Below are 24482 nucleotides of genomic sequence, written 5' to 3'. Positions count from 1 at the left end.
ACTAACTTCATTCTACTTGGTTTATGGCCAATGAAATGCTAAGATTTAAAAAAATACACTCTGTAATTCCCGTCCTGCTAATGCACTGAGAGAATTATGCTTATTTTTTAAAAACATGTCAACTTTTTGGCCCGAGGGACTGATTTCATGGAAGACAACTTTTCCATGGATGGGAGGAAAGCAGGATTAGATCCTCATAAGAAGCACACAACCTAGATCTCTTGCATACACAGTGTACAGGACGGTTCACGCTCCTATGAGAATTAATGCTAAATGCTGCCGCTGATGTGACAGGAGGCAGAACTCAGGCAGTAAGGCAAGTAATGGGAATGGCTATAAATACAGATGAAGCTCTGCTCATTTAGCAGCTGCTCACTCACCTTTTGGTGGATAGCCTGGGGCTTGGGGATCATAGTATTAATGTACCAAGCTTTGCTTATGATAAGCAAGAAAATGTTGATGAAGGCATTATACTGGTTTGTACAGCACACTTAAGATGTAAGACATCCATTTTATTACCCATCAACAGTTTATCCTTTAATATAGATTTACATGGCATACTGACTTTTAGTAATTTTTTACAATTAAAAAACATTTTTAAAGCTTGTATGAGAATACACCTAAAAGATTTAAGTTATAATTTAGAATTCAAAATCAATATAGCTTCCATACCAAGTTATTTAGTTTCAGGCGAAGAAATGTGTTCTCGAAATTTAGTTTCTCCACTTCTTTTTGCAATAGCATTTTTTCAGTTGTAATTCTTCGAGTATTCTCTTTTTCTCTACTAAGAGCCTGAGCTAATGCCCTGTTGTTGTGCTTTAAAGAGATTTTGAAAATAGACGAATTGTCTGCAAAAGATGTTTAAATAAGTTAATATCAAACTTATATTATTCCTTAATGAATTTTCATATTCCTTAGTAAAACTATTTTAGATAAAATGCATTTGACAGGTTTTAATTGGAGGCTAGAAAAGGAGAAAACAACAATACAAATGTAGTTTTGAAAAAAAACACACCCAGTGTATGCAGATGAAGAAAATAGGCTCAGCGCCTGTGGCTCAAGTGGCTAAGGTGCCAGCCACATATATCTGAGCTGGCGGGTTGGAAGCTAGCCCGGGCCTGCCAAACAACAATGATAGCTACAACCATAAAATAGCCGGGCATTGTGGCAGGCACCTGTAGTCCCAGCTATTTGGAAGGCAGAGGCAGGAGAATCGCTTGAGCCCAGGAGCTGGAGGTTGCTGTTGAGGTATGATGCCTTGGCACTCTACCCAAGGTGACAGCTTGAGGCTCTGTCTCAAAAAAAAGAGTTGTAATAGAGTGGCTCATGCCTGTAATCCCAGCTCTTTGGAGGCTAAGACAGGTAGATAGCCCGAGCTCACAGGTTTGAGACCAGCCTAAGGCAAGAGCCAGACCCCATCTCTAAAAAAAAAATAGCTAGGTGTTGTGGCAGGTGCCTGTAGTCCCAGATACTTGGGAGGCTGAGACAAGAGAACTGCTTGAGCACAAGAGTTTGAAGTTGCTGTGAGCTATGACTCCATGACACTCTACTAAGGGCAACATAGTGAGACTCAGTCTCAAAAGAAAAAAAAAATAGTTGTGAGGAATGCAGAAAGTGTATGAACAGTCAGGAATAAGAGGCCACAGCACAGACATAACATTCTAGACAATTAGGTCAGTCACAAAAACTAAATCTTGCTCTACCTTGCTTCCTATCTTTGAGAAATAGAATGAAGAAGCTGATTCTGCAGCTCTGAGTGGAAATGTCGCATAGGAATTCCTATGGGTAGCCGATCTATGAAAATTTTGAAGCCAGTTTCTGCAGCTCCAGAACTGAATGAATTAGTTAATAATCCCCAAGAACACTTCTTAAACTTTGCGTGAAAGGAGCATACCTACTGTAATGTTAGATCACCTAACCTTGTGGAACCTTCTACCTCCATCCAAAATACCCTGCCTCTTATTTCTAGGCATCTATTAATAATCTAAAGTTGACCTCTTCTCTTTAAAAGTACTATACCACTCTTGAAATGCTTTTCAGTTGGCAGCAAAGAAATTACATTGTGAATTCCTTGGTAAAGTTCACCTTAAATATAGTGTGTTCCTTTAGTATATTTAAAGCAAAATTATATTTTCATAATTTTGATTTAGATATCACTATGTAATAAACTAATGAATGAAACTATAGTATATGTAAAATAAGTTTTATAAAATGTAATAATATTTTTTTAAGTATGCAGGGAAAATTTTGGAATCTAAAAAACAGGGTCCAAAAAAGTCCTTTATTTCTGGCATAGAGTAGTTCCAGATAGCCACCCTTAGCATAGTAAACGGAAACAGAAGAGAACCCATTTAGGATTTCAAAAAAATAAAGGATAATAACATTTTCCTGTTGTACTCCTCAAACTCAGCATACTCCTTCATAAGAGGGTGTGTGTCATGGTCCTGCCAAAGGGAGCAGTGGTCCTACAGACCTGGGTAGGAGCAACATCATATTTTGATTTATAGACACTCAGGAGGTTTGATTATTTCATAAGGCACACACAATTATCCTTTGCAGGAGCTATGTCAGCAGGAAATGTTACTACAAGAATATCTCCCCATTCCTGCTAAGATGAGCATGAACCATTGAGGCAATTTTCAAAAGTAACGAAAATTTATCTTGGGGAGTTTTCCCACCTCCTTTCTTTTCCCTTCTGACATCTTAACTCCAGAATTCATGAAATTCCATTCGCAAAGAGGTCAGTGCCCTCAGGATGAGCAGTGGCTCTATAAAATCCCCCTCTATAGCACCCAGTCTAGGACAACCACGTTTAGGGTACCCATGATCCAGTTGCTACAGCACACTAGAGCAATCTAAATATAGTCTGCTAACTGTTTTCCACAAAAGTCATGTTTGTTTGTTTGCAATGTAGGAAGCAACGGTTTTGGGCCACCCTAACCTCACTGCTACAAATTCAGCTGTCACCACTGAGGGTAAATCATCAAAACCACACAACTAATACGAGTTGAGGAGATAGGAAGGATGAGAGAGAAAAAAAAAATTATCAATTAACAAAACACTCATTTTAGTAATTTTCTATACTTGATAAATTGAGGTAGTAAATGCAGTAGAACCTCTATAAGTTGACCACCCAAGGGACTGTAACAAACTGGTCAACATAAGGAGGTGGTCAACATACAGAACGTGGCCTGCTGTACTGGTATGTGCATAACCGATCAATGAAAATTAGGTCAGGCCAGGCGTGGTGGCTCACGCCTATAGTCCTAGTGCTGTGGGAGGCCAAGACGGGTGGATTGCCTGAGCTCAGAGTGTCGAGACCAAACCCCTTCTCTACCAAAAAAAGCCGGGTTTTGTGGAGGGCACCTGTAGTCCTAGCTACTTGGGAGGCGAGGGGCAAGAGAATCGTTAAAGGAAGAAAACAAAAAAAAATAAAAAAAAAGACTCCAAACTAAGATGAGTGAAAGCCAATTGAAATGGAAAGCAAAATGAAAGCAAAATAAAAAAAACAGGAAGAAACAGAGAGGGGAGGGGAAGAGAGGAAGGGAGGAAGGGAGGGAGGGAGGGAGGAAGGAAGGAAGGAAGGAAGGAAGGAATGAAGGAAGGAAGGAAGGAAGGAAGGACGGACAATGTAAGGACGGGATCAAAGTAAGGAGGTGGTTAACTATAGAGGTTTTAATGTATATTGTCCAGAGAAAAGTAAAGGTGTGAATGTACTTTAACAAAATTATTATTACTTACTTAGTATTTTTGTTTTAATTTTTGAAGCAAGAGAAACATTCAACTTAGCAGTCTTTGAATTTCTTTTGTCTTTCACATGTCTCTTAATTCCTGTGGAAAAAAGTGAGCCAGTTTCCATCGCTGGGCACTCCATCACTAAAATGAAAGAAAAAAGAAAGAAATCATAGTATTGAGAGAGATTAAAGATGGCGGCGGAGTAACAGCTTCCCTGCAACTGGGAACAGCCAGTCTGGGGAGACAAGACTCCAGGCATCTCTGGCTGGTGGGATCTGCCTATAATCATCCCTTTGAGGATACAGGGAACCAGCAAGGGACTTCTGAACCCCAAGAGGAGGACAAAAACAGTGGAAAACTGGCAAGTGGTTGTGTGTGTTCGATCGACCTAATCACACCGGCAACCGTAAGTACAAGCAGCAGTGAGACTGCAAACCGGAAAGGCCTTACCTGTGAACTGTTTCGGTGTTCTTGGACTTGGCACTCAGTTGAACTGCCTTGGGGAGAGCTTGAGCAGGAGTGTGGAGAACTTTGGGCATTGTCTGGGGCCCCAGACTGAGCCACTGAGCTGGGCGCAGGAAGCCATTGTGAAAGAACTGCCCCGGCAAGCTCTGCCCTCAGGGTCTCAGAGCAAGGATTGGGCGGGTCAAAGTAACCTACTGACTCAGCAGCCTAAAGGTGGGGACAGACCTGCCTTACAGCCTTAATCCTTAGGGGCAGAGTGAGACGGTTTTGGCACACAGGAGCCTTGGGCTATTGCCCTGGGTAGAGTGCCGTGACGTCACAGCTCATAGCAACCTCAAACTCCTGGGCTTGGCGCCGCCCAGACCTCCATAAGAGCTGTGCAGCAACCCCCGACCCATGACCCGCACCCACTGGGCCTCCACATTCCCTGACGAGGAACTGCGGGAGCCACGCAACCCTGCATCCTCCCTCCTGTGTCCTCTCAGCTTCCACTCTAGCCCATTCATCTGGACAGGGACTCTGGTAGCTGCTGCCCTTTGCAGCCCTCCCTGCCTCTGCGCAGACCTCTTCTCCTGGCCAGAGACTGCTGGAGCCTTGGGATCTCTGTGCCAAAGTCACTGGGCGCCTGGCACTCCCAGAACTGTGCACAACACCCCCAGCCCTGTTGCTGGATCCGGGTGTGTCACAAACCGGAGCTGCTTCTACAACCAGAACTCCCTAGCTAGAGCAGCCCCAGAGGAACTACGCAGGGTCACTCCCTACAAAGATCCAGCAACAATAGAGTGATCCCGTTGGGGTCTAATCTTGGAGAGACACCTCCCCAACTCTGAGAACAGCCAGAGGCAACGGTGAAAAACAATCATGAGGCGAAATCAACAGAAAAACTCTGGCAATATGAATAATCAGAGTAGATCAACTCCCCCAAGGATCAATGGGGCAGAAACAGCACAAGACCCCATGCACAAACAAATAGCTGAGATGTCAGAAATTGAATTCAGGATCTGGATAGCAAATAAGATCGAATTAGAATTCCAAAAGTTATCTCAAGAATTCAATGGATTCAAAGACAAAATGACCAAAGAATTTGACACATTGAGACAAGAAGTTGCATCCCTCAAAGATCTAAGAAACACAGTAGAATCCCTCAGTAACAGAATGGAGCAAGCAGAAGAAAGGATTTCTGACATTGAAGACAAAGCTTTCGAACGCTCCCAAACCCTCAAAAAAGAAGAGAAATGGAGAGCAAAAACAGACCACTCTCTCAGAGAGCTCTCGGATAATTTGAAGAAAACCAATATTTGTCTTATAGAGAGCCCTGAAAGTGACAAAGTGGCTTCACAAGGCATGGAGTCTCTTCTCCATGAGATTATGAAGGAGAACTTTCCAGACATGCCAAAAGATTCCGAAATTCAGATAGCAGACAGTTTCAGAACTCCAGCATGACTCAACCCAAATAAGACATCCCCCAGACACATCATAATCAATTTCACTAAAGTTAATATGAAGGAGAAAATTCTGAAAGCTGCCAGACGAAAGAAAACCATTACCTACAAGGGGAAGAATATCAGAATAACTACAGATCTCTCTGATGAAACCTTTCAACTTAGAAAAGGATGGTCATCGACTTTTAATCTCCTAAAACAAAATAACTTTCAACCCAGGATCCTGTACCCAGCTAAACTGAGCTTCATTTATGACGGAGAAATTAAATACTTCAACGACATTCACATGTTGAAGAAATTTGCCATAACTAAACCAGCTCTCCAGGACATTCTTACACCGATCCTCCATAAAGACCAGCATAATTCTCCACCACAAAAGTAAACCCACACAAAAAATTCTTGATCAAATTCCAACTTCCACAGTCACAAAAGGATTAAAAATGTCCACCAGTCTCTCGAAAGGCTTATCAATACTCTCAATTAATGTGAATGGTTTAAATTGTCCTCTAAAGAGGCATAGGTTGGAGGACTGGATACAAAAACTCAAGCCAGATATCTGCTGCATCCAAGAATCGCATCTTACATTAAAAGACAGATATAGACTCAAGGTGAAGGGATGCTCATCTATATTCCAGGCAAATGGAAAGCAGAAAAAAGCAGGCGTTGCAATCCTGTTCGCAGACACAATAAGGTTTAAACAAACCAAAATGATTAAGGATAAGGATGGACACTTCATATTTGTTAAAGGTAATACTCAATATGATGAGATCTCAATTATTAATATTTATGCACACAACCACAACGCACCTCAATTTATAAGAGAAACTCTAACAGACATGAGCAACTCGATTTCCTCCACTTCCATAGTAGTTGGAGATTTTAACACCCCTTTAGGAGTGCTGGATAGATCCTCCAAAAAGAAGCTAAGCAAAGAAATTTTAGATTTAAACTCAACCATTCAACATCTGGACTTAACAGATATCTACAGAACATTTCATCCCAAAAAAGCAATACACATTCTTCTCATCAGCGCACAGAACATACTCCAAAATCGACCACATCCTAGGCCACAAATCTATCCTCAGCAAATTTAAAAAAATAGAAATTATTCCTTGCATCTTCTCAGACCATCATGGAATAAAAGTTGAACTAGATAACAACAGGAACGTGCATACCCATACAAAAACATGGAAGCTAAACAACCTTATGCTGAAGGATACGTGGGTTATAGAAGAGATTAGGAAGGAAATCACGATATTTTTGGAACAAAACAACAGTCAAGACACGAATTACCAGAACCTCTGGGATACTGCAAAGGCAGTCCTAAGAGGGAAATTTATAGCACTGCAAGCCTTCCTCAAGAAAACAGAAAGAGAGGAAGTCAATAACTTAATGGAACATCTCAAGCAACTGGAGAAAGAAAAAGACTTCAACTCCAAACGCAGCAGAAGAAAAGAAATAACCAAAATCAGAGCAGAACCAAATGAAATTGAAAACAAAAGAATTATATAAAGATCAATAAATCCAAAAGCTGGTTTTTTGAAAAGATCAATAAAATAGATAAACCTTTGGCCAACCTAACCAGGAAAAAAAGAGTAAAATCTCTAATTTCGTCAATCAGAAATGGTAATGATGAAATAACAATAGACCCCTCAGAAATTCAAAAAATCCTTAACGAATACTACAAGAAACTCTACTCTCACCAATATGAAAATCTGAAAGAAATCAACCAATACCTGGAAGCACGCCACCTACCAAGACGTAGCCAGAACGAACTGGAAATGTTGAACAGGCCTATATCAAGTTCTGAAATAGCATCAACTATACAAAATCTCCCTAAAAAGAAAAGCCCAGGACCAGATGGCTTTACATCAGAATTCTACCAAACATTAAAAGAAGAACTAGTACCTATACTACTAAACCTCTTCCAAAATATAGAAAAAGAAGGAATATTACCCAGCACATTCTACAAAGCAAACATCACCTTGATCCCCAAACCAGGGAAAGACCCAACAAGAAAAGAAAATTATAGACCAATATCACTAATGAATATAGATGCTAAAATACTCAATAAGATCCTAACAAACAGAATCCAACAACACATCAAAAAAATTATACACCATGACCAAGTTGGATTTATCCCAGGGTTTCAAGGCTGGTTCAATATATGTAAATCTATAAATGTAATTCAACACATAAACAAACTTAAAAATAAAGACCATATGATTCTTTCCATTGATGCAGAAAAAGCTTTTGATAATATCCAGCATCCCTTCATGATCAGAACACTTAAGAAAATTGGTGGTAGAGGTGGAGCAAGATGGCAGCCGACTAACAGCTTCCTTGCATCTGGGCACCGTGAGTCTGGGGATATAGGACTACAGGCATATCTGGCTGGTGGGATCTGCCTATCATCACCCCTGAGAGGATACAGGGAGTCAGTGAGAGACTTCTGGACCCCAAGAGGAGGACTAAAACAGTGGAAAACTGGCAAGTGCTCGCGTGTGTTCAATCCGTCTAAACCCGCCCGCAACTGTAAGTTCAGTAGCAGCGAGACTGCAAACCAGAAAGGCCATACCTGTGAACTGTTTTGGTGTCTTTGGACTTGGCACTCAGCTGAACTGCCTTGGGGAGAGCCTGAGCAGGAGTGTGGAGAACTTTGGCCTTTGTCTAGGGCCCCAGTCTGAGATGCTGTGCCAGACGGAGGTAATAGTGTTTGGCTCTGGGTCACAGGCAGTCATTGTGAGCGATCTGCCCCGGCAAGCTCCGCCGTCACGGTCGCAGAGCTGGAATTGGGTGGGAACTGGTAACCCAGCGACCAAGTAGCCTAAGGGCAAGGTCTCAGCCGCCTTGCAGAGCCTAACCCTCGGGAACACAGTGAGACCGGTTTTGGCACAGAGGGAAAGTGGATAGCCACTTCAGCAGTGATTCCAGCAACAAGCACTTCCCTGAGAAAGTTTCTGCTCATCCACAGGCACGAGAACTTAAAGAGCAAAGAGGAAGTGAAAGGAAAATCAGGGCAAGGAAACAGATGAAAGAAATCACCCATGAGGAAAAATCAGCAGAAAACTCCAGGCAACATGAAGAACCAGTCCAGAACAACCCCGCCAAGGGACCATGAGGTAGCTACTGCAGAGGATTCCACCTATACAGAAATGTCAGGAATGACAGAAAGGGAATTTAGAATACACATGTTGAAAACAATGAAAGAAATGATGGAAACAATGAAGGAAACTGCTAATAAAGTGGAATATAACCAAAAGGAAATCCAAAAACAGAATCAAATCAGAGATGAAGGATATGAAGAATATAAAAAGGATATAGCAGAGCTGAAGGAAATGAAAAGTCAATCAGGGAACTTAAAGATGCAATGGAAAGTATCAGCAACAGGTTAGACCATGCAGAAGAAAGAATTTCAGAGGTAGAAGACAAAGTTCTTGAGATAACTCAGATAGTAAAAGAGGCAGAAAAGAAGAGAGAGAAAGCAGAACGCTCACTGTCAGAATTATGGGACTTTATGAAGTGTTCCAACATACGAGTTATAGGAATTCCAGAAGGGAAAGAAGAATGCCCCAGAGGAATGGAAGCCATACTAGAGAATATTATAAAAGAAAATTTCCCAAATATCACCAAAGATTCTGACACACTGCTTTCAGAGGGCTATCGGACCCCAGGTCGCCTCAACTCTAACCGAGCTTCTCAAAGACACATTGTGATGAACCTGTCCAAAGTCAAGACAAAAGAAAACATTCTGCAAGCTGCCAGGAGCAAGCGGCAGTTGACCTACAGGGGCAAATCCATCAGATTGACCACAGACTTCTCTAATGAAACTTTTCAAGCAAGAAGACAATGGTCATCTACCTTTAATCTACTTAAACAGAACAATTTCCAGCCCAGAATTCTGTACCCTGCTAAGTTAAGCTTCAAAATTGACGGAGAAATCAAATCATTTACGGATATACAAACATTGAGAAAATTCGCCACAACAAGACCAGCTCTACAGGAAATACTTCAACCTGTTCTGCACACTGACCACCACAATGGATCAGCAGCAAAGTAAGAACTCAGAAATTAAAGGACAGAACCTAACCTCCACACTGATGCAAAAGATAAAACTCAGCAATGGACTCTCACCAAATAAGACGAATAGAATACTACCACACTTATCAATTATCTCAATAAATGTTAATGGCTTGAATTCCCCACTGAAGAGACATAGATTGGTGGACTGGATTAAAAAACACAAGCCATCCATTTGCTGTCTGCAAGAAACACACCTGGCTTCAAAAGACAAATTCAAGCTCCGAGTCAAGGGTTGGAAGACAATTTTTCAGGCAAATGGAATTCAGAAGAAAAGAGGAGTTGCAATCTTATTTTCAGATACATGTGGATTTAAAGCAACTAAAGTCAAAAAAGACAAAGATGGTCACTTTATATTGGTCAAGGGAAAAATACAACAAGAAGACATTTCAATTCTAAACATCTATGCACCCAATTTAAATGCTCCCAGATTCTTGAAACAGACCTTACTCAGTCTGAGCAATATGATATCTGATAATACCACAATAACAGGGGACCTTAACACTCCTCTTACAGAGCTGGACAGATCCTCTAAACAGAAATTAAACAAGGATATAAGAGACTTAAATGAGACCCTAGAACAACTGTGCTTGATAGACGCGTATAGAACACTCCATCCCAAAGATAAAGAGTATACATTCTTCTCATCACCCAATGGAACATTCTCCAAAATTGATCATATCCTGGGACACAAAACAAATATCAACAGAATCAAAAGAATTCAAATGTTACCTTGTATCTTCTCAGACCATAAGGCACTAAAGGTGGAACTCAACTCTAACAAAAATGCTCGACCCCACCCAAAGGCATGGAAACTAAACAATCTTCTGTTGAATAACAGATGGGTGCAGGAAGAAAGAAAACAGGAAATCATTAACTTCCTTGAGCATAACAACAATGAAGACACCAGGTACCAAAACCTGTGGGATACTACAAAAGCAGTTTTGAGAGGAAAATTCATCGCTTTAGATGCCTACATTTGAAAAACAGAGAGCACATCAACGATCTCACAAGAGATCTTATGATATTGGAAAAAGAAGAACAATCTAAGCCTAAACTCAGTAGAAGAAAAGAAATATCCAAAATCAAATCAGAGATTAATGAAATTGAAAACAAAAGAATCATTCAGAAAATTAATGAAACAAGGAGTTGGTTTTTTTGAAAAAATAAATAAAATAGATAAACCATTGGCCAGACTAACGAGGAATAGAAAAGTAAAATCTCTAGTAACCTCAATCAGAAATGATAAAGGGGAAATAACAACTGATCCCACAGAGATACAAGAGATCATCTCTGAATACTACCAGAAACTCTATGCCCAGAAATTTGACAATGGGAAGGAAATGGATCAATATTTGGAATCACACCCTCTCCCTAGACTCAGCCAGGAAGAAATAGAGCTCCTGAACAGCCCAATTTCAAGCACTGAGATCAAAGAAACAATAAAAAAGCTTCCAACCAAAAAATGCCCTGGTCCAGATGGCCTCACTCCAGAATTCTATCAAACCTTCAAGGAAGAGCTTATTCCTGTACTGCAGAAAGTATTCCAAAACATTGAGGAAGAAGGAATCTTCCCCAACACATTCTATGAAGCAAACATCACCCTGATACCAAAACCAGGAAAAGACCCAACCAAAAAGGAGAATTTCAGACCAATCTCACTCATGAACATAGACGCAAAAATTCTCAACAAAATCCTAGCCAATAGATTACAGCTTATCATCAAAAAAGTCATTCATCATGATCAAGTAGGCTTCATCCCAGGGATGCAAGGCTGGTTTAACATACGCAAGTCTATAAACGTTATCCACCATATTAACAGAGGCAAAAATAAAGATGACATGATCCTCTCAATAGATGCCGAAAAAGCATTTGATAAAATCCAGCATCCTTTTCTAATTAGAACACTGAAGAGTATAGGCATAGGTGGCACATTTCTAAAACTGATTGAAGCTATCTATGACAAACCCACAGCCAATATTTTACTGAATGGAGTAAAACTGAAAGCTTTTCCTCTTAGAACTGGAACCAGACAAGGTTGTCCTCTGTCACCTTTACTATACAACGTAGTGCTGGAAGTTCTAGCCAATACAATTAGGCAAGACAAGGAAATAAAGGGAATCCAAATGGGAGCAGAGGAGGTCAAATTCTCCCTCTTTGCTGATGACATGATCTTATACTTAGAGAACCCCAAAGACTCAACCACAAGACTCCTAGAAGTCATCAAAAAATACAGTCATGTTTCAGGATATAAAATCAATGTCCACAAGTCAGTAGCCTTTGTGTACACCAATAACAGTCAAGATGAGAAGCTAATTAAGGACACAACTCCCTTCACCATAGTTTCAAAGAAAATGAAATACCTAGGAATATACCTAACGAAGGAGGTGAAGGACCTCTACAAAGAAAACTATGAACTCCTCAGAAAGGAAATAGCAGAGGATATTAACAAATGGAAGAACATACCATGCTCATGGATGGGAAGAATCAACATTGTTAAAATGTCTATACTTCCCAAAGCAATCTACCTATTCAATGCCATACCTATGAAAATACCAACATCGTACTTTCAAGATTTGGAAAAAATGATTCTGCGTTTTGTATGGAACCGGAAAAAACCCCATATAGCTAAGGCAGTTCTCTGTAACAAAAATAAAGCTGGGGGCATCAGCATACCAGATTTTAGTCTGTACTACAAAGCCATAGTGCTCAAGACAGCATGGTACTGGCACAAAAACAGAGACATAGACACTTGGAATCAAATTGAAAACCAAGAAATGAAACTAACATCTTACAATCTTACAACCACCTAATCTTCGATAAACCAAACAAGAACATACCTTGGGGGAAAGACTCCCTATTCAATAAATGGTGTTGGGAGAACTGGATGTCTACCTGTAAAAGATTGAAACTGGACCCACACCTGTCCCCACTCACAAAAATTGATTCAAGATGGATAAAGGACTTAAACTTAAGGCACGAAACAATAAAAATCCTCCAAGAAAGCATAGGAAAAACACTGGAAGATATTGGCCTGGGGAAAGACTTCATGAAGAAGACTGCCATGGCAATTGCAACAACAACAAAAATAAACAAATGGGACTTCATTAAACTGAAAAGCTTCTGTACAGCTAAGGAGACAATAACCAAAGCAAAGAGACAACCTACACAATGGGAAAGGATATTTGCATATTTTCAATCAGACAAAAGCTTGATAACTAGGATCTATAGAGAACTCAAATTAATCCACATGAAAAAAGCCAACAATCCCTTATATCAATGGGCAAGAGACATGAATAGAACTTTCTCTAAAGACGACAGACGAATGGCTAACAAACACATGAAAAAATGTTCATCATCTCTATATATTAGAGAAATGCAAATCAAAACAACCCTGAGATATCATCTAACCCCAGTGAGAATGGCCCACATCACAAAATCTCAAAACTGCAGATGCTGGCGTGGATGTGGAGAGAAGGGAACACTTTTACACTGCTGGTGGGACTGCAAACTAGTACAACCTTTCTGGAAGGAAGTATGGAGAAACCTCAAAGCACTCAAGCTAGACCTCCCATTTGATCCTGCAATCCCATTACTGGGCATCTACCCAGAAGGAAAGAAATCCTTTTATCATAAGGACACTTGTACTAGACTGTTTATTGCAGCTCAATTTACTATCGCCAAAATGTGGAAACAGCCTAAATGCCCACCAACCCAGGAATGGATTAACAAGGTGTGGTAGGGCGGCGCCTGTGGCTCAGTCGGTAGGGCGCCGGCCCCATATGCCGAGGGTGGCGGGTTCAAACCCGGCCCCGGCTAAACTGCAACCAAAAAATAGCCAGGCGTTGTGGCGGGCGCCTGTAGTCCCAGCTGCTCGGGAGGCTGAGGCAAGAGAATCGCTTAGGCCCAGGAGTTGGAGGTTGCCGTGAGCTGTGTGAGGCCACAGCACTCTACAGAGGGCCATAAAGTGAGACTCTGTCTCTACCAAAAAAAAAAAAAAAAAAATAACAAGCTGTGGTATATGTATACCATGGAATACTATTCAGCCATTAAGAAAAATGGAGACCTTACATCCTTTGTATTAACCTGGATGGAAGTGGAAGACATTATTCTTAGTAAAGCATCACAAGAATGGAGAAGCATGAATCCTATGTACTCAATTTTGATATGAGGACAATTAATGACAATTACGGTTATGGGGGGGGAAACAGAAAGAGGGAAGGAGGGAGGTGGGTTGGGCCTTGGTGTGTGTCACACTTTATGGGGGCAAGACATGATTGCAAGAGGGACTTTACCTAACAATTGCAATCAGTGTAACCTGGCTTATTGTACCCTCAATGAATCCCCAACAATAAAAATAAATAAATAAATAAAAGAAAAGAAAAGAAAATTGGTATAGAAGAGACATTTCTTAAACTAATAAAGGCCATCTACAGCAAACCCACAGCCAATATCATATTGAATGTAGTCAAATTGAAATCATTTCCACTTAGATCAGGAACCAGGCAAGGTTGCCCATTGTCTCCATTGCTCTTTAACATTGTAATGGAAGTTTTAGCCATTGCAATTAGGGAAGAAAAGGCGATCAAGGGTATCCACATAGGATCAGAAGAGATCAAACTTTCACTCTTCGCAGATGATATGATCGTATATCTGGAAAACGCTAGGGATTCTACTACAAAACTTTTAGAAGTGATTAAGGAATATAGCAATGTCTCAGGCTACAAAATCAACACCCATAAATCTGTAGCCTTCATATATACCAACAATAACCAAGCCGAAAGAACAGTCAAGGACTCTATTCCTTTCACAGTAGTGCCAAAGAAGATGAAATATTTGGGAGTATACCTAACAAAGGACGTGAACGATCTCTACAAAGAGAACTATGAAACTCTAAGAAAAGAAATAGCCGAAGATGTTAAAGATGGAAAAACATACCATGCTCATTGCTGGGAAGAATCAACATTGTTAAAATGTCCATACTGCCCAAAGCAATATATAATTTTAATGCAATTCCTATTAAAGCTCCATTGTCATACTTTAAAGATCTTGAAAAAATAATACTTCGTTTTATATGGAAGCAGAAAAAACCTCGAATAGCCAAACATTACTGAGCAATAAAAACAAAGCAGGAGGAATCACGCTACCAGACCTGAGCCTGTACTATAAATCCATAGTGTTCAAAACAGCATGGTATTGGCACAAAAGCAGAGAAGTAGATGTCTGGAACAGAACAGAGAACCAAGAGATGAATCCAGCTACTTACCATTATTTGATCTTTGACAACCAATTAAAAACATTCAGTGGGGAAAAGATTCCCTATTTAACAAATGGTGCTGGGTAAACTGGCTGGCAACCTGTTGAAGATTGAAACTGGACCCACACCTTTCACCATTAACTAAGATAGACTCTCACTGGATAAAAGATTTAAACTTAAGACATAAACTATAAAAATACTTGAAGAAAGTGCAGGGAAAACTCTTGAAGGAATGGGCCTGGGTGAATATTTTATGCGGAGGGCTCCCCAGGCAATTGAAGCAGTATCAGAAATACACTACTGGGACCTGATCAAACTAAAAAGCTTCTGCACAGCCAAGAACATACTGAGTAAAGCAAGCAGACAGTCCTCAGAATGGGAGAAAATATTGCAGGTTATACCTCCGATAAAGGTCTAATAACCAGAATCCACAAAGAACTCAAACGTATTAACAAGAAAAGAACACGTGACCCCATCTCAGGGTGGGCAAGGGACTTGAAGAGAAACTTCTCTAAAGAATTCCGACGCAAGATCTACAAACACATGAAAAAAAGCTCATCATCCTTAATCATCAGAGAAATGCAAATCAAAACTACTTTGAGATATCACCTAACCCCAGTAAGAGTAGCCCACATAACAAAATCCCAAAACCAGAGATGTTGGCGTGGATGTGGAGAAAAGGGCACACTTCTACGCTGCTGGTGGAAATGCACACTAATACGTTCTTTCTGGAAGGATGTTTGGAGAATACTTAGAGACCTAAAAATAGACCTGCCATTCGATCCTATAATTCCTTTACTAGGTCTATATCCAGAAGACCAAAAGTCACAATATAACAAAGACATCTGTACCAGAATGTTTATTGCAGCCCAATTCATAATTGCTAATCATGCAAGAAGCCGAAGTCCCCATCGACCCACGAATGAACTAGCAAATTGTGGTACATGTATACCATGGAATACTATGCAGCCTTAAAGAAAGATGGAGACTTTACCTCTTTCATGTTTTACATGGATGGAGCTGGAACATATTCTTCTTAACAAAGTATCTCAGGAATGGAAGAAAAAGTATCCAGTGTACTCAGCCCTACTATGAAGCTAAATTATAGCTTTCACATGAAGACTATAACCCAACTATAGCACAAGACTATGGGGAAAGGGCCAAGGAAGGGGAAGGGAGGGGGGAGGTTTTGGTGGAGGGAGCTGAATGGGTGGGGCCACATCTATGGTGCATCTTAGAATGGGTACAGGCAATTGCACTAATGTACACAGGTATGATTTAACAATAAAAAAAAGAAAGAAATCATAGTATTGATTAATGAAAAAAGGATAACTGATAAATGCATTCTAAAAAGTAACAATCAAGACTTAAGATAGACCAGCCAGTTAAACTGCTTACCTGAATGTGTTTCTGCAGAAATTTTTAAAAACCTGGCAATAGTAAAGCCATATCACAAGCTTTAAGGACACTGAAGTCCTTAAGGTCTCTGAAAATGGCTCTAACAAATTTTAGTGATGTGACGCATTTTCATAAGGCACAATTAATTATTAAAGCTTAGCTGTGAGTAGGGCTAAGAACTTAGTGGAATTTCTAAATGTTAACAAGAAATTGCATATAATTCTTTTTATTTATTTTACTTTGTAATTAATTTTTTTTGAGATAGCCTCAATCTTTTGCCCTGGGTAGAATGCCGTGTATCATAGCTCACAGAAACCTCAAGCTCATGAGCCTGAGTGAACTGCTTGTCTAAGCCTCCTGAGTAGCTGGGACTGCAGGCACCCAGCACAACATCCGGGTATTTTTACTATTTTTAGTAAAGATAGTCTCACCCTTGCTCAGGCTGGTCTGGAACTCTTGAGCTCAGGTATTCCACCCACCTTGCCCTCCCATAGTGCTAGGATTACAGACGTGAGCCACCATACCCAAGTGTGTAATTTTTTTTAAAGGACTATGGCAAAGAATCTCAGGCCAATGAAGTCACTGGAGAGTACTTCAAATGCAAGAAATGAACAAATAAAACTTTAGCCCATGGGCGGTGCCTGTGGCTCAAAGGAGTAGGGCGCTGGTTCCATATGCCAGAGGTGGCAGGTTCAAACCTAGCCCTGGCCAAAAACTGCAAAAAAAAAAAAAAGAAAGAAAAAACTTTAGCCCATGTTCTTGAAAAAAACAAAAACAAAAAAAGAGAGAGAGAGGGCGGCGCCTGTGGCTCAGTGAGTAGGGCGCCGGCCCCATATGCTGAGGGTGGCGGGTTCAAACCCAGCCCCGGCCAAACTGCAACAAAAAAATAGCCGGGCGTTGTGGTGGGCGCCTGTAGTCCCAGCTGCTTGGGAGGCTGAGGCAAGAGAATAGCCTAAGCCCAAGAGTTAGAGGTTGCTGTGAGCCGTGTGATGCCACGGCACTCTACCCGAGGGCGGTACAGTGAGACTCTGTCTCTGCAAAAAAAAAAAAAAAAAAAAGAGAGAGAGACTTAAGAATATACTTTTTATTTGATTCGTTATATTTTTTGAAATGGGGTCTTGCTATATTACCCAGGCTGGACACGAACTCCTGGCCTCAAGTGATCCCCACACCCTTCCACCTCAGCCTCCCAAGTGGCGGGGACGATAGCTGCAAAGCTACAATTTGTATATGTATATATATAACCCTTTGCATAAAATCTGAAAGCATGAATATCATCATTATATCATCATTATAACATCATTATATCAGTATAATCCCAAAAGGTAAATGACTATTTTTTCATTTGCACCTCTGTTAATCATCTCTATGCTAGGTGCTAGATATGGCACTAGGAACATATGACAGGATATGGTCTCTGCTCTCAGGGAACATCCAGTACAACCTGGGTACAGACATTGTTTTGATACAATGGAAGAAGTGTAACCTAGAGAGATACACAGAGTTTAATGGAAGTACAGAAAAGATCAGTGGGAAATCTTAAACTTATATAGCCTGTTAACAGATGCAGGAACGTGAAGATATTACTATGTTATAGTATCACAAGAATAATGGCTATAATACACAATGCATAGAAATAGTTAACTCTGCCTAGGCAGAGAAAAAAAAATTCAGAGAAAGTTTCACTAATAAGGTATGGTAGAAGCTCAGCCATGTCCTCTGGTAAGATCAACTTTCCAAAGTCTCTATTCCTCCTTCCCCGGGCAAGGCTCCTCCACTTCACCTGCACCTGCCAAATCCCCAATACTCAGCCTCTCTGCCACTACCTGCCTTGAGTCCACAGGACTATTCTGTGTTCTTCATGTCAAGTAGACTCGGGTCTTCTTCTCAGACTCAGGTCACTCCTCTATTTGTTGGTAATTTGATATCCTGGCTCACTGTTATTTTCTCTGAGAACACTGAGGCAATCATTAAAGAACATTCCCCAAACTCCCATTATAATCACCTACCTACACATATGTCTACTCTCCTATGTTCCTATATGAGGCCAAGTTTTCCATACTTGATAAGGATTCCCAGTATGGGATCCCACCTCTTCCTGCCTCCTCAAAGATATCACTCCAACAGTTCTCTCCTCTACATCATCAACTTTTTCCTCCTCCACTGGATCATTCTCATCAACATCCAAACATATTCCATTTTCCCTCACCTTGTAGAACCCTCTTTGGTTCCCACTTTACCCTTAGGCTACCACTCCAATTCTCCAGACTTTTACAGAATAATTCCTTGAAAGAACTGTCTATACTCAACTTCCAATTCTCCCTACTTTAATCAGTCTTTCACTCCGACTACTTCACCAAAAACACTTTTGCAAGGCCTCTAAGCCTCTCCACACTGCTAAACCTAACGGTCAATTCTCAGAAGTCTTCTAACTTCATCAGCAGCATTAGACATGGTTAATTTCTCCTTCTTCCTCAAAAAATGATCCTTCTGTGGCTTCCAGACATCACACTACCTAACTACCTGCTCCTTCTCAGTCTCTTTGACAGCTTCTTCCACCCTACAACACGTCCTCTCCTTACACCTCCTCTCTTTATCTACACTTCTCCCTTTAGTCATTTCAGTTTCATGGCTTAAAACACCTGTTTGGACTTCTTCCCTGGATTCACATTGTCCAACTTTCCACTCCACAATTCCACTTGCATGACTAAAATAAATGCATTAGATTCAACCTGCTTCACTCCGAGCCTTCCCCATTTCAGTTAATGACAAATCCATCCCTCCAGTTACTTAGGACAAAAACCTCTCTCACATCCCAATTTACTGTCAACAATATACAGTGTGTCCATAAAGTTTGTGTGCAGTTTAAAATAGTTTACTATTGTATAATTATATATTATGAATTATAATTATTTAAACATAGTTTAAATGTTATTTAAAATAGCTTAATATTTTATATTACATAATTTTATATTATAAATATTTATTTATAATATGACCTCAGTATGTCCACTACTACCAACCTAGTCCAAGGCACTATCATGCTGTCAACAGAAAAGACAACAAATCCTGTAAAATAATTTAAAGAGGTTTATTCTGAGCCCAATTTAAGAACTATGGTCTGGCGCTGCACCCAAGAAGTCTCGAGCAAGTGAACTTTTGGTAGTTGGGTTAGTTCAGCTTTCTACATTTCCGGGAGGGAGGAATTTCACATGAAATCGTAAATCAATACATAGAAAGAACACATTGGTTTGGCCAGAAAAGGTATGACATCTCAAGGGAAGGGAGGAGATTAGAGGTTATAGGTGGATATAAAGCTTCTTCAAATTGTAATTGGCTAAAGTAATGAAGCTTTGTCTAAAGGCCTGGATTTTTTTCTTTTTTTTTGAAACAAAGTCTCACTATGTCACTCTCAGTAGTTGCATCATAGCTCACAGCAACCTCAAACTCTTGGGCTTAAGCAATTCTCTTGCCTCAGCCTCCCAAGTAGCTGGGACTACAGGCACCCACAACTCCTGGCTATTTTTTGTTGTAATTGTCATTGTTGTTTAGCAGGCCCAGGCCCGTGTGGCTCAGGCCTGGCTCAGGCCGTAACTAGGCACCAAGCCAGGCCTGGATTTTTTTAAGTTAAAATTGTTAAACAGAGACTAGCTACTGGCCCTATAGGCCATATATTTGTTATGTAAATTGAGGACCTGAAGATTTGTCTTAGGACATTAATGAGTTACAAAGGATGTCTCCAAGAACGGGAGGTGGGTGGTGGTGCTAAGGCCTGTCTGACCTCCCTTCTCAAGGCTAGCAACTTAGTTTTAGGGTATCCCCTTGGCCAAGCTGCTAGAGAGTGGGCGGGAGAGCGTTAAATTTACTTCAGTTCAAAGCTTTTATTTCTCTATCTGAAATTTTCTAAAACCCTGTGTCTCCCAGTTTCCACTGCTAAAGCTTTGCGATATTTCCCACTTCTCTCCAACATGATCCAGAAGTCTCTCCACCATCTGCTCTTCTTCCCATTTCTCTAATTTGAACCCCTCCTTTCTCTCTCCCTCATTCCCCTCACATGACAACGGCCACCAAGATCTAACTGTTCTGGGCACATGCCAGGCATTATTCAGCCCCCTGTCCTTTGTATTGGTAATTCTCTATTTACAACAAATATTCCCTGTTCAGAATCATCTTCTTCCAGATGCACAATTGGCTCATTAACTCTCCTTTAAATCTTCGTTGAAAAGTTACCTTCTTGGTAAAGCCATTTAAAACTATAGCTCCTTTCTCTGTCATGTCTGGTCACTCATACATTTTTCTAATTTTTTTCAATAGTATTTAACTTACTAACATACTACAGAATTTAATTCCTGGCTGCCTTCCTGAATTAGAATTTAAGTTCCATGATGTCATGGATTTTTATCTTTTATCAGTAAATAAATACTGATATATATAACCCAGCTCTTAAAACAGTGCCTGACAAGTGATATGAAAGAGAAAGTATTTGTTGAATGAATAAATAATTCTTTTTTTTTTTTTTTTTTGAGACAGAGTCTTGCTTTGTTGCCCTCGGTGGCAGAGTGCTGCTGTGGCATCACAGCTCACAGCAACCTCAAACTCCTGGGCTCAAATGATTCTCTTGCCTCATCCTCCAAAGTAGTTGGGACTACAGGTGCCCACCACAACACCCAGCTATTTTTACAGGAAGGGTCTCACTTTTTCTCAGGCTGGTCTTGAACCTGTGAGCTCAAGCAATCCACCCACCTTGGCCTCCCAGAGTACTAAGAACTATAGGCATGAGCCACCAAGCCAGGCCTTGAATAAATAATTCTTAAAAACTAAGAACTTCTCAGGCATCAAGATTAGGAAGGGTATTCCATGAACAAAGAAGAGGATGTGTAAATACAAGAAAACTGAATGTTAAGAAAATTCAAGAGGTCCCTGATGCTAGAATGTCATTACCTTACTTCTCTGTTTCACTTTATCTCAAAATTCCTTTGGAGCTGTCTATACTTACTGTCTCCAATTCATCTCCTCCCAGTCTCTCTGTTCCACTAAAAAGAAATTTTTGCCAATAACTTTATAGAAACTGTTCATTAAGGTCACTAAACTACCTTTTTGTTAAATCAAATGCAGTCAATGGCCAGTTTTCCTTTTACTAGATTTGTGAACAGCATTTAATGTCAGATCATTCCCTCTATTTGAAACAGTTTCTTCACTTAGCTTCCAAAACAACACATTCTTCTGGGTTTGCTGCTGTCGTGCTGACAGTTCCTCTCAGTATCTTTTTGGTTATTCTTCATCTATCTAACCCTTTACACTTGGGGCACCCCAGATCTCAGTCCTTGACCTTCATCTCTTTTCTATCTATATTCCTTGGGGCTGTCACCAGCTTTCTGGCTTTTAAATGTGAATGCTAATGACTCTCAAATTTATATTTTCAATCCAAATTTCTCACTTGAACTCTCGAATTATTCATTCAACTCTCTACTCCTCATCTTCAACTTGGATGTCTACTATGCATCTCAAATTTATGTCCTAAACTCCCCCCCATCCCAAACCTGCTCCACCGTGTCCTCTCCATCTCACTTAATGACAACTCCATCCTTCCAGTTGCTCAGGTCAGAAATTTCTCATTCTTTCACATCCCACATTTGCTCTCTCATCAATCCTGCTGGCCCAGCTTTCCCAACACGTCCATGTGGTACACTTAGCACTATTTCTCTAAGTTGCCATTCTCTCTTGTGTACATTACTGCTGTAGCTATCTAAATGATGTTCCTGCTTCCATTTTCTCCCCCACAATCTGTTCTCAACCTAGCAACCACAACGATCCTCCTAAACCTTAAGTAAACTCATGTCATCCCTCAGTCTTTACAATGGCCTATAAAGTACTACACAATTTGCCACTCGTCCCCTTCCCAATTCCCCATCAGCGCACATTTCTGATTTTTCACTGCTCTTGCTCTGGCTTCCTAAGGTCCAGTCACACTGGCCACCTTGACAGGCTCATAGTGCAGAACCTTTGTATGCCTTTTTTCCTTTGTATCACTTCTTCCTTCAAATGACCACAGGGCTTGCTCACTTCCTTCAAGTCCTTGCTTAAATTTCACTTTCTTAGTGAGCCTTCTCAGTCCAAACTATTCAAAACTACACACCTGCTCCCCATTTCCCTCTCCTGTTTTATTTTTCCCTATAAATTTATCAACATCTAACATAAAATTAAATAATTTTCTTATTTATTATCTGTTTTATCCTATTAAAATGCAAGTTCAACAGGGGCATGGACTTTTGCCACATTTGCTTCTTATCTTTGTGCCTCTGTCACATAGCAGCTACTATATAAACTTTTGTTGAAGAAGTGACTATGGATGAATAGAAGAACTTTACAGTAGTAAAAATGGGTATCCTTTGAAAGTATTGAGTAGATGTTGGAAGATGTCAGGCAAATAATGGAAAGATGGTTTTAGAAAAAAAATGCTGCAGTGGGGAAAACGTTGAACTAAGAACCTTTCAACATTAAGGCTCGAAGGTTCTTCTATAAGTTTTGCCAAAAAGGAATTTTAAAATCAAAGATTACCATCTATTCCACAAATAGTGGAACATAGGAACAAAAAGAAACACCATTTCACACATCTAAAGGAAATCCTCACACAGAAATTTAGTCCATCTCCCAAGAATACAGTCACAAATATCAAATCTCATTTTACTAATTAGGAAATCACAGCTGAACTTTCCTCCCCAATAAGCTGGTTGGTACACAGTTCCCTAACTTAATAAATGGCGCTATCAATCACCCATCCAAATGTTCATGCCACAAACCAGAGAATTTTCCCTAACATTGCCAATCACTCCTCATATTAATGACCTCACCAAGTGGCACTTATGGAGCCAGAACCAGGACTTCAGAGTACCCTTCCGGGGTGACTTACCATATAGACACCAAGCCATTATACATAGCAGTTATAACTGTGTGGGAGCCATGCAGACAAGGCATTATAGATGGTAGCTATCACGGTGTTGGAGCACCAACACTTTCTAGTTATGTGATCCTAACATCTCTAAATATCCATTTTCAAATTTATAAAATGACAGAAAATAAGGACATCTCCTTGTAGGGACTAAATGATCCAATGTATGTACAGTGACCTAGAATATAGCACTCAATATCACCTATTTATTACTACTCTGTAGCTCTTGTCCAGCTGTCTCTAAATATTAAATAAGTACCACCTTCAATTCTCCTAAATTAAATCCCTCATCTAGAAAAATCTTCGTCCCTATACTTTTCCAAAATCCTACCTGTACATCAAGAAGATCTAAAGTTCTAAGTTCTCCCCCCGTCTTCCATCACCCCTTCGTCATCAACCAGTCCCTCTAAAAAATGAGCAATCCAAAGGAGAGGGCCCCCTCATGAGCTTCAGCAAGCAATCTCTAACATTCATTCCCAGATATTTATTGACCGTTTATAATGAGTTGGAAACTACTCTAGAACCAGAGAGTAGAATAGTCAAGACAGAAATCCTTTCCCTGAAGGAACCGACCTTCTAATCAGAGGCTCGCCCCCGCCTGGCCCAGTCCGGTGTTCAAATCGCGGAGGCAGGAGGCAGCAACTCAGATCAAAACAGAAACTCCGCCAACCCCTCGGAGCGCGAGAAGGGGAGGCGGTCCGGGAGCCGGGAGAGGGAAGGGCAGACGGGGGACGACCAAGGCGGACAAAGCCGAGAGGTCTAGTTCAAGAAAGGCAGCGGTCCTCACAGACAGGGAGTGGCCACACCAAATGTCGCAGGTCACCGACTTACCCCTATCTGGGCGTGGGGCACCCCCACTTAGCTCCGGGAGCTCAGCGCAGAGCCCACGCCGGGGCTCAGGTTTAAACTCTGCAGCCGTTAGCGGTTGGAACATCAGCCAATCAGATCCCTAGAAGGTGGCGCAAAGGAACATGGTTATCAGGAAGTGGGAGATGGAAGGGGCGGACCTCGGCTGCGAGCGCTGAGGGGGCGTGGTCAGGCGCGTCAGGGGTGGCACCGCGTGGGAAAAAGGGACCTAGAGCTGTTGGTGGCAGCTGTCTCCTGAAGCCTTGATGACAACGAAACCGCGCCTCTAAAGAAACTGCCTTTATCAATC

At 40.8% G+C, this 24482-nt stretch overlaps 1 protein-coding gene and 1 non-coding gene across 4 annotated transcripts in view; one reads left to right on the top strand and one right to left on the bottom strand.

Annotated features, from left to right (window-relative positions):
* The window catches only part of SGO2 (shugoshin 2), a 64832-nt gene extending 40585 nt beyond the window's left edge, over positions 1-24247 (bottom strand). Inside the window, exons 1-3 of one of the 3 annotated variants that reach the window (XM_053596292.1) lie at positions 24158-24247; positions 3742-3876; positions 673-848 (exon numbers count right to left, since the gene is read on the bottom strand). In XM_053596292.1, coding sequence (XP_053452267.1) covers positions 673-848; positions 3742-3874 — 309 coding nt within the window. In that variant the 5' untranslated portion in view covers positions 3875-3876; positions 24158-24247. Of the gene's footprint in view, positions 1-672; positions 849-3741; positions 4085-23899; positions 23952-24157 lie in introns of those variants that run through there. The other 2 variants (XM_053596293.1, XM_053596291.1) reach the window with 2 other exon arrangements.
* LOC128591067 (small nucleolar RNA SNORA33) lies at positions 16354-16483 on the top strand. Its single transcript, XR_008381503.1, has one exon. It is a non-coding gene; the product is annotated as a small nucleolar RNA SNORA33 (small nucleolar RNA).
* Positions 24248-24482: the final 235 nt, after the last annotated feature.

Source organism: Nycticebus coucang, chromosome 7, assembly GCF_027406575.1.
Source record: "Nycticebus coucang isolate mNycCou1 chromosome 7, mNycCou1.pri, whole genome shotgun sequence".
Classification (NCBI taxonomy): domain Eukaryota; kingdom Metazoa; phylum Chordata; class Mammalia; order Primates; family Lorisidae; genus Nycticebus; species Nycticebus coucang.
This window is presented reverse-complemented; position numbering and strand designations above follow the sequence as displayed.